At 37.5% G+C, this 11,368-nt stretch overlaps 1 protein-coding gene across 1 annotated transcript in view; it reads left to right on the top strand.

Moving 5' to 3' along the window:
- MDGA2 (MAM domain containing glycosylphosphatidylinositol anchor 2) overlaps positions 1 to 11,368 on the top strand; it is a 990,863-nt gene that overhangs the window by 815,733 nt on the left and 163,762 nt on the right. Inside the window, exon 11 of the mRNA XM_069082199.1 lies at positions 2,721 to 2,898. Within this exon, the coding sequence (XP_068938300.1) occupies positions 2,721 to 2,898 (178 nt within the window). The remainder of the gene's footprint in view (positions 1 to 2,720; positions 2,899 to 11,368) is intronic.

Consider the following 11,368-nt stretch of genomic DNA (forward strand, 5'->3'; position numbering starts at 1 on the left):
GAGAAATTTCTTCATTGTCTAGTTGTTAGCAAAGGCTCTAGTGTGCTAGCAAAGATAAGAGTAGAAGTGGTTCAAAGAATGAAGACAAATCAGAGTACATGCCTTCTTATTTTGGATAAAATTGAGGACAGTTTCTAAAATAAAGTTGCTCAGTTTTAGAGTCCCCAAAACTATTATGAGTTATATGACATTCCTCTATTCTTGCTTCTACAATGCTCTGCATAAGGTACATATTTCTTAGTTTGAGTTCACAGAAACAGAAACTTTAGTCCCCTGAAGTGAGGAATCTCAGATGGGCCTGCTAAGGACCTTTGATTAAGATAGTTTCCATTTGGTATGGACTCTTGGAACCCTCAAACTAAAAAAAATCTTGTGGTCTGAGAAACAGCTGGTAGCACGTCATTATTGTGGTGATTTGATTCTGGGAGGCTGTGGTGGAATTTTTTAAACCATAAAAAGTTTATTGTGCATACAGAATTTAACAATATAACTTTTGTTCTGCTGATTTCACACCATTTTCACTTTATTTCATACTTTTCATTATTTTACCCTGTCCCCTGTAGTGGTAATGAAATCTGAAGATCCATTCTTATTAGAAAGCTGACAGGTATTTAGCACCTAATTTCAATTAAGCCTCTGTTGAAGAAACAGAAGGTATGATCCCCTGTTGCTGATGTAACAAGAAAGGGCTGAAAAGGGAGAAGCTATACCTTATTTAAGGAAGAGCAGAAGCTGGACAGACAGAACTTCTTGGGACAAGTATCTGGAGGCAGAGCAACTGCTGAGAAAGAGAGAGAGAGAGACAGAGAGAGAGACAGACAGAGGGACAGAGAGACAGAGAGAGAGAGATAGAGAGAGACAGACAGAGTGAGAGAGAGAGAGAGAGAGAGAGAGAGAGAGAGAGAGAGAGAGAGAGAGAGAGAGAGAGAGAGAATTTATCTCAGCAAGCATCTGAAGGCTAGCCTGCTCCTGGTGGACTGTAACTTCTATAGAGAAAGTGATTTTGATTTTGAGAATGGGAGAAAGTGATTTTAATTTTGATAATCGAGATGCTGAAGACTTCCAAGGGCTAGCTGGAGTTTCTGAGGACTTCTGAGGGCCAGCTGGAGCTGCCAGAGGAAGCATGACTATGGTGTCGGTACTTTGTCTGCGTCTTTGTTAAGTTTTCTCTTCCCAGGAACAGAGACTATGAAGGATTTGAGATGGACTAGACACTGTGAACTTCAGTATGGAGCAGGAATTACACAGAGAGCTGGACAAGGAACTGGCAGCTGTCTGCCTTTGAACCCAGGTGAAAGTTTGGTGGATTGAGGTAGGAGCTACCTACCTTGAGACAAGATGAAAAACAAACAAACAAACCTGTCTGTGGATACTGAGTAATGACTGATAAGTAATGACTGATAAAATTGTAACTTACTTGTCATGTAGGGTGGATGGCTTGTGTATTTTCTACTACTCCTTAAGAGAGTACTAAATAGTGTCTGTGGAAATTGTAACTTACTTGTGACTGAGGGGTGGATGGCCTGTGTATTTTCCACTACCCCTTAAGAGAGTACTGAGTAGTGACTGATATTGTAACTTAATTGCACCCTATGGGTGGATGACTTTAACTATTGTACTTTGTGTCCCTTAAGGAGGCTTTGCTTCCTTAAGGATGAGTGAGTTAAATATTAAGGAGGCTTTCGTTAAGACTGATTGAATTAAGGATGTTTGAATGATTGAGTTACTAAATGATTGTACTTTGTTGAAAACTGTGTGACGACTTTTGTGTAAACTATGTGGCCATTTTAGTGATAAATTGTTGAGTAGTGACGTGAATGTTGCATCTTCATTTTCTGTGAATGTTTTGCTCTGATTTGTCATTGAATTAATAGAGAATGTGCTATGCTGTGTAATCAGAACCTTGAAAGCTTTTCATAGCAGTGGTCCTCTGGAAAGCTGCTTGTGGTTGGCTTTACATCCCCTTCCCCCCCAGTCAATTATTTTTTACATAATTTGTAAAGGTGTCATATAGAAGCAGGGGAATAAAAATTCTCCTGGATAGAACTAATCTCAAAATCTTTCCCAAGAGGATGGAGGACCCTGGAAAAATTTTAATATATTACTCTCCCTTCCTGTCAGTTCTCAGTTCCCACCCCCAGACAAAATTGTCTATCGTCAAAAGCTGGTTTAAATGACCATAAGTAGAAAAATGTAAATCACAAAAAGGCAAAACCTGGAGAGGTAGTTATCTACTTTGTCTTAATGTTACGGAAAAAGAATTAATTATAGGAATATTTATCAACTTTTAGTATTTCAGCACCAATTAGCACTACGGTCTTCCTAAGTATGACTTATCTAATTCCCAATTGCTATAGGTTATTCCATTTGAAAAGTTAGAAGAATATGAAGCAAAGCCTTGGCAAAAGTCTTAATTCATTGTACATATTCATTGCTCTAGATCTTTTGGTAGAAAATATTAATGCTAAACAGTAAAAACATGAACTAGTTTTGATTTTTTAAAATTTTTCTTATTATTCATTAATCATCAAAATATCCGCAATATACTTAGCAATTTACTGGTAAAAAGTAAATTAATTTTAATACAATATACATGTAGCATACTACCTAATACAGTTAAAATAACTTACTTCCTGTTGCTATGATCTTTTTTCTTCTATTTTAATAAAATACCATAGGAGAAGGAACTTTTGTCATTATATCATTTCTTTTGATTTCAGGCTGGCCAGCAACGTTGGTGGGAACAGGAGATTAAGATAAGTGGGAACATTCAAAAAGGAGAACTCATTACTTATAATCTGACTGAGCTTATAAAACCAGAGGCCTATGAAGTCCGTCTGACTCCTCTTACCAAGTTTGGTGAGGGAGATTCAACCATTCGTATCATCAAATATAGTGGTAAGAAGGTATTTATATGAACTTTTTGTGTACATTACATCTTATTTTAATCTGATTAAACAGGCAATATGAGTAGGTACACAAATAATTAGTTGAGGCTTGAGGAATGCAATAAAATTAGTTTTATTCCAAGTACATATGGCAGCATCTTCAGAGGTGAACACTGCAGGATTAGACTATTAGCTCTAACAGCTCTGTATCATTCCAAATTCTAGATTTCTGATTACTGGGGAGTTCAGTGGATTCCATCAATGCACAACTTTGCAGTTGTGCTATGGCAGTCTGTGAACACTGCTCCCAAAAGTAAGTGACACAATGTCCTTTGCCAGGCATAAAGTTTTCATACTCTTAGGGATTTTACTGATACAGGTCCACTTATTTTATCCACTGCAAATAGGTTCCACTGGGTGAAGAAGTGATCGAGGATGGAGGTTTTATCACTGTTTTAAAATAAAATTCTTCTTAATTGTTCTTGAATAAGGCATTTACAAAAATAGTGGAAGCAAACAATAAAGAAGGTGATTCCTAGGAAATATGACATTAAGACAAAATCAAAACTCAATAAATTAATAAAAAATACCATACTGTTAATTGTGAAGTTAGTATAGGATGTGTACCTTTCCAGCAAATTCCTAGGAAAAGAAATAGAACTGTTATTTTCTCTTACTATATGGTTCTCGTACTATATGGTTCAACAAACTCTTTTAAATTATCACATTTTATCCATACAACATCCTTAGAAAGTAGATGCCATTATCATTACCATTTTACAGATGAGGAAACTGAAACAAAAGAGGTTAAAGTGATCAGCTCAGAGGCAAGAGAAAACTGTTACAATAGAGGGGAAGAGCAGGAAGGTGAAAGGAAATGGGTCAACCTTACTCTCATTGAATTTGGCTTAAGGAGGGAATAACATACACACACAATTGGGTATCTTACCCTATAGGAAAATAGGGATGGAGGGGATAAAATGAGGGGTGATAGAAGGGAAGGCAGACTGGGAGAGAGGGTAGGTAGAAGTAAGCATTTTTGAAAAGGGACAGGGTCAAAGTAGTAAATAGAATAGGTGGGGGGTGGGATAGGATAGAGAGAATTATAGTTAGCCTTTTATAATATAACTACTTTGGAAATGTTTTGCGTAACTACACATGTACAACCTATATTGGATTGCTTATCTTCCCAGTAGGGGAGGTGAAGAGGGAAGAAGGGAAAAAACCTGTAACTCAATGTTTTAAAAACAAATGTTTAAAAAAAATTGCTGTGTTTTTTTTTTTACATGCAACTGGGAAATAAGATATACAGGCACTAGAATATAGCAATCCATCTTGCCGTACTAGAAAGTTGGGGGGGGGGTAATGAGGGAGGATATAAAAGAGAATAAATTGGGGGAAGGGGTGTTCAATTAACTCACTATTTGGGGGTGGGAGATAGGGGAAAGATGGGGAGAAACATTTGTAACTCAAAATCTTGTGGAAATGAATGTTGAAAAATAAAAATAAATAAATAAATGGGAAAAAAAATAAAATAACCAGCTCAGAGTCACACAGAAAGTAAATATTTCAGGACCAGCTCAGAGTCACACAGAAAGTAAATATATGAGGCAGGATACAAACTGACAGTCTTCTTGACTTCATGTGAAGTACTTTATATACTATACTATGTACCCACCTTAAATTAATTCTAATCTGAATATAATCAATAATTACATTTTCAGTTCATTGAAAAATGAAATTACATTTATGTACCCTCTTGCTAAACCATTGAAATGATGGAAAATAAATGCTTTAGTCACAGGAAAAGTAACTCAAATTTTAATAAAATTTTAAGAATTTAAAAACATTTTGCTCACAGCAACTCCATGAGAAAAGTAATAAAAAAAATTTATTAACCTAATTTGAGTAATATATCATACAACATAGAAGGGCAGAGTCAAAACGGTGAAGTAAAAGCAGGAACTGCTTGAGCTCTTTCCCCCAAATACCTCCAAATATCTGTAAAAAATGACCCTATGAAAATTCTAGAGCTACAGAACCCAGAAAATGACAGAATGAAATACATCTCTAGCTGCAGACAACCTGGCAGGCTGATAAAAAAGTTCTGTTCCACCACGCTGGGAACAGAGAGCAGTCCTGCATGGGCTGTGCCAGCAAAGACCATGCCAGAGCATGCCTCAGGCAGCTTTAGTGGATTTCAGACTTCTTAACCTACAAATACCAAAGACAAAGTAGAAGGTCAATGGGAAAACCCTGTTTGACCTGGGTGAGAGAAGAGCACACCATGACCACACCAATAGGGCTCTGGGGGCACCTGCAGCAGCAGTGGCAGTGGTTGTTTCTAAAGCTCTAGGCCCACAGATGGTGGGGAGACCAAGCAGCTGATCACAGGGCTATTTCAGGGATGGTTTTGCTGGCATCGAGGTCAGATTCTCTGGCTTTGCCCTGCTTGAATCAGTGTTTCAGTCTTGATTGGCAGTACTAGGATGACGATGCAGCACTGGGAGGCAGAACTTGTGCTGACTGTGGAGAGGGAGTCCTCCTAACAGTTCTGAGGGAGAAAAGAGTGTGGTCACTCACAGAGCAGATCATAGGCCAGGAGAGGAGTAAATACCTCTCCTTTGATCCTATCACCTTAAAAGAACTGAAAATTTACAGGAGCCTTGAAGAAGCTCTGACAAAAGCTCCACAAATGTAGAGAAACTTAGGACAAAGAATTATGGGGAAAATGAACAAACAGAGGGGAAAATCAGACTACTGAATCTCTTTTTGGTGACAAAGTAGGTGAAAAAAACAACAACCAGAAGAAGAAAACAAAGTCAAAACTCCTGCATCAAAAGCCTCCCAGAAAAATATGAATTGGTCACAGAACATGGAGGAGCTCAAAAAGGATTTTGAATAGCAACTAAGAGAAGTAAAGGAAAAAATTGGAATGGAAATCAGAGTGATGCAAGAAAAACATGAAAGGGGTGGCTAGGTGGTGCAGTGAGTAAGAGCCCCAGCCCTGGAGTCAGGACGACCTGGGATTGGTTCTGGCCTCAAATACTTAACACCCAAACAAAATAACTGGCCATGTAACCTTGGACAAGTTACTTAATGCTAATTGCTTTAAAACAAAAGAAAATCATGAAAAACCAGTCAACATCTTGCTAGAGGAGACCCGAAAAGTCCTGAAGAAAATAACATTATAAGAAATAGACTAACCCAAATGACAAAAGAGGTCCAGAAAGTCAATGAGGAGAAAAATGCCTTTAAAACAGAATTGGTGAAATAGAAAAGACAGAAAGTCACTAAAGTAAACAATTCCTTCAAAATTTGAATGGAATAAATTGAAGAAAATAACTTTATGAGAAATCATGATGTAATAAAACATAACCCATAAAATGAAAAACTAGAAGACAATATGAACTATCTCATTGAGAAAACCGCTGACCTGGAAAACAGATCCAGGACAGATAATTTAAAATTTATTGAACTACCTGAAAGCCTTGATAAAATAAAGAGTCTGGACATGTTCTTTCAGAAAATTATTGAGGAAAACTGCCCTGATAATTCTAGAAGCACAAGGTAAAATAGAAATTGAAAGAATACACCAATTGTCTCTTGAAAAAGAGCCCCAAAAGAAAACTCCTAGTAATACTGTAGCCAAACTTCAGAGTTCCCAGGTCAAGAAGAAAATATAAGAAGCAGTCAGAAAGAAAGAATTCAACTATTGTGGAAACACAATCAGGATAAACAAAAATCAATCAGCTTCTACATTAAGGGATTGGAAGGCTTGAAATATGATATTCTAGTGGTCAAATGATTAAATCACCTACCCAGCAAGACTGAGCATAATACTTCAGGGGAAAATATAGATATCCCATGAAACAGAGGACTTTCAAGCATTGTTGACAAAAAGACCAGAGGTGAACTGAAAATATGACTTTCAAATCTGAGACTCAAGAGATGTATGAAAAGATAAACAGGAAAGAGAAATCATAAGGAACTTATTAAAGTTGAACTGTTTACATCACCACAGGGAAAGATGATATTTGTAACTCATGCCATTTTTCTCAGTATTAGGGTTAAGGGAATGTATATATGCATAGATAGACTGAGGGAACAGGGTGAGTTGAATATGAAGAAATGATATCTAAAAATAAAATTATCAAGTAAGAAAGGAATATATTAGGAGAAGGAGAAAAGGAGTTATAGAATAGAATACATTATCTCACATTAAAGAGGCAAGAGAAAGTTCTTACAATGGAGGGAAAGAGCAGGGACGTGAAAGAGTATGAATCAATCCTATTCTCAATGGATTTGGCTGTAGGAGGGACTAACATAAACACTCAATTGGGCATCTTACTCTACAGGAAATAGGGGAAAATGGGATGAGAGGGGGTAATGATAAAAGGGAGGTCAGATTGGGGACAGGAATAGTCAGAAGCAAACACTTTTGAAAAGGGAGCAGATCAGGGAAGATGGCAGAGTAGTTCAGAAAATTTGAAAGTCTCAAGATTTTACCCCATAAAAGAGTTAAAATAGTAACTTAGGGTGAACATAGTGTGGGTGTAGATTAATAAGATCAGAGGCATAACCAGGAACCTTCTGCAACAATTTGAGAAGATCAGAAGAAAAATCCCAGGACAAGGTTTGGTCCCTGTTAAAAGTAAACACCTCCAGACTAGGTTCCTGTTTTAATAAGAAGCAGAAAGCCTCTTATAAAAAACGTGGCAAGCCCTGGGGATAGATTGAGACCCCAAGGATAATGTTTGGGTTTTTGAACCAAGTTGGTTGTTTGGGTGTTTTAACCAAGGAAGATAGAGATAATCTCTGTTGACCAGAAATGCCAGACCCAAAGAGCAGCTGAGTAAGAAGGAACCAACACATACCTGGTGAGTGCAGAAAAAGTGGGGCAGAATGCCCCTGCGTATGGGTATTTCCTAGAGGTTGGAGGTTTGGCTTTTGTTTCAGACTAAAAGGAAACACTGAAGATCTGGGACAAGAGACACAATTTCACATACCTCAGAGATAGAGATGTCTACACATAAGCTATCATCACAAAAAAATGTATAGACAATGGAGAAAAAAATGCAACCATAGAAACTTCTTATAGCAATAGAGATGATTGGATTCATGTTCAGAGTATGATATTGAAGTAAAGAAACCCCCCAAGAGTAACATAAAATGGTCACCTTCCCCAAAAGAATTTATAGAAAATATTTAAAAAGATTTAAAAATCAAATGACAGAGATGAAGGAAAAACTAGAAAAGAAAAAAAGAATCACCCACCAAAAAAGAAGGGCATGAAAGGAAAGTCAACGAACTAGAAAAAGAGATCCAGAATCAAAAGGAAGAAAATGACACCTTGGAAATTAGAATTGGGTAAAGCAAAGCCAGTGAAATTATAAGAGATCAAGAAATGATTAAACAAGATATGAATAATGAAAAAATAGAAGAGAAAGTGAAATACCTTATAAGAAAAACAATAGGGGGGTAGAGTCAAGATGGCAGAGTAAAAGCAGGAGATTTTCCGAGCTCCTGCTCCAATCACCTCCAAAATCTGTAAAATATGAATCTAAACAAATTTTAGAGTTACAGAACCCAAAAAGTGACAGAGAGAAACAAATCACCTGCTGAAGGCAGCCTGACAGGCTGACAGGAAGGGTCTATCGAACCTAGCTATGAGCCAAACAGAGTCCTGCATGAGCCTCATGGTCCCAGACCTGAGGCAGCCCCAACCAGTGGAACAGACTGGCCAACACAGACTTCAGAAGAGTGAAGCACTGGCAGCTTGGGCAATTTCCAGACTTCTAAACCCATAAATACCAAATAGAAATAAAAGATCAGTGGGGAACTCTGTTGGAACTGGGTAAGGGAAGAGCACAGTCCAGCCTCTGCCCCCAGGGAGAGAGGTGTTGGAGCTGTGGTGGCTACAGCTGCTGTTCTGTGGCTGTCTCTGGAGCTCCTGGCCTGCAGATCATAGGAGGACAAAGAGATCATTCAGAGTTTAATCACTCTTACTTTGACCTACTTGGATCTGGATTGTGACCTTGAGTGGTGGTCCTGGGGTGAGAAACATGAATGTGCCACAGCTTGTGGTGGCTATAAAGAGGGCACCCTCCTCAGGCCTCTGACAACATTTGTGAAAACCCCAACGACTTAGGACACAGTGCTTTCCACTCTGGAAGTAGAATTACACTGTGGCAAAGAGATCAAAAGTCAAGTAATTATTGGCAAGATGAGCAAGCAGAGGAAGTGCAATAAGACCACATAATCCTTTTCAGGGGACAAAAAAGATGAAAACATTGAACCAAAAGAAGTCAACAAAGTCAAAAGTCCTGCATCAAAAGCTTTCAAAAAATATGAATTGGTTACAGGCCATAGAGGAGCTCAAGAAAGATTTTAAAAATCAAGTGAGACAATGGGGGAAAAATGGGAAGAGAATGAAAATGATTCAAGAAAATCATGAAAAGAGAGTTAACAACTTTACTGAAGAAAATGATAGCTTAAAAAAATAGACTAATTCAAATGGCAAAAGAGGCCCAAAAAGCTGATGAGGAGAAAAATGCATTAAAAAGCCAAATTTGTCAGATGGAAAAGGAATTTTTAAAACTCACTGAAGAGAATAATTTTTTTTCAAAATTAGATTGGGGCAAATGGAAGCTAATGACTTTAGGAGAAATCAAAATACTATAAAACAGATCCAAACAAATGAAAAAATGAAAGGCAATGTGAAATATCTTATTGGAAAAAAGTTATGATAAAAAAGAGCCTAGAAATCATCCTTCAAGAAATTCTCAAGGAAAATTTTCCTGATATTCTAGTACCAGAGGGAAAAATAGAAATTGAAAGAATTCACCAATTAACTCTCTTTATAATTGTTTAAAGCTTTATTAACTTCTGATTTACATCATTCATTTCCGCCAGATTTTGAGTTACAAATTTTCTCCCCGTTTTTCCCCTACCCAACGCCCCAAAATAGCAGACCCACAGGTTATCCCCTCATCCAATCTGCTCTCTCCCATATTTTCTCACATACACCTTTCGACTTTTCCAGTGGATATCTATGCCTCAGTGCCTGTATATCTTATTTCCCAATTACATGTAAGATGGTATTAATTATAGTATATAAATATATGTGTGTGTTTGTATACATACATGCAGACACACACACATATATATTTGAATATTTGATTTTAAAACTTGCAATTCCAGATTCATTCCCTTCCTTCCTTGTCACCCACCCTTACTGGGAAGATAAGCAGTTCAGTATAGGTTGTACATGTGTGGCTAATGCAAAACAGTAACATAGTAGATATATTGAAAAAGACTGACTATATTTCCCTCCCTCCTATCCCACCTCTAACTTGTTCTATTCTCTACTTTGATCCCATCCCTTTTCATAAGTGGGTGCTTCCAACTTCCCTTCACCCCAGGCTGCCCTCCCTTCAATCATTCCCCCTCTCATCCCCTTCCTCCCCTATTATTCTGAAGGGTGGCATACCCTATTTAGTGTGTATTTCACTCTCTCCTCAAGCCAGATTCAGTGGGAATAAGGTTGGTCCATTCCCTTTTGCCTTCCTATTCTTCCCCTCCATTGTAACCATTTTCCCTTGCCTCTTCTGTAAGAGATAGTTTACCCCCAATCTGTCTCTCCCCCTCTCCTCTCATTATATTCCTCTCACCTCTTAATTTCACCTTTTTAAGTATCATCCCTTCCTGTTAATTGGTCCTGTGCCCTCTCTCTATGTATACCTGTAAACATATATACAGACCTTCACATATGTATTCATATGCACATATACCATCATATATAGACATATACGTATGTATATATACATATATACACACATATATTTATTTATTTATTTCTAATCCCTTCAACTACTGAGAAAAGTTTCATAAGTTACAATTATTGTTTTTCCATGTAGGAATATTAATAGTTTAACTTTGATAAGTTCCTTATGATTTATTTTCTCTGTTTACCTTCTCATGCTTCTCTTCCTTCTTGTATCTGAATGTCAAATTTTCTATTCAAGTCTGGTTTTTTCAGCAAGAATGCTTGAAAGTCCTCTATTCCACTGAATGACCATATTTTCCCCTGAAACGTGATACTCAGTTTTGCTGGGTAGGTGATTCTTGGTTTTAATCCCAGCTCTTTGCCCTCCGGAATATCATATTCCAAGCCCTTTGATCCCTCAGTGTAGAAGCTGCCAGATTCTGGGTTATCCTGATTGTGTTTCTACAATATTCAAATTGTTTCTTCCTGGCTGCTTGTAATATTCTCTCCTTAATCTGGGAGTTCTGGAACCTGGCTATAATATTCCTAGGAGTTTTCTTTTTGGTATCATTTTCAGAAGGTGATTGGTGGATTCTTTCAACCTCTATTTTGCCCTCTGGTATTAAAACATCAGGGCAGTTTCCTTTGAGAACTTCCTGGAGGATGATTTCTAGGTTCTTACTTTGGTCATGGCTTTCAGGTAGTCCAATAA

The sequence above is a fragment of the Petaurus breviceps genome, unplaced genomic scaffold, assembly GCF_028583685.1.
Source record: "Petaurus breviceps papuanus isolate PSGF00001 unplaced genomic scaffold, PetGlider_PUasm1.0 164, whole genome shotgun sequence".
Classification (NCBI taxonomy): domain Eukaryota; kingdom Metazoa; phylum Chordata; class Mammalia; order Diprotodontia; family Petauridae; genus Petaurus; species Petaurus breviceps.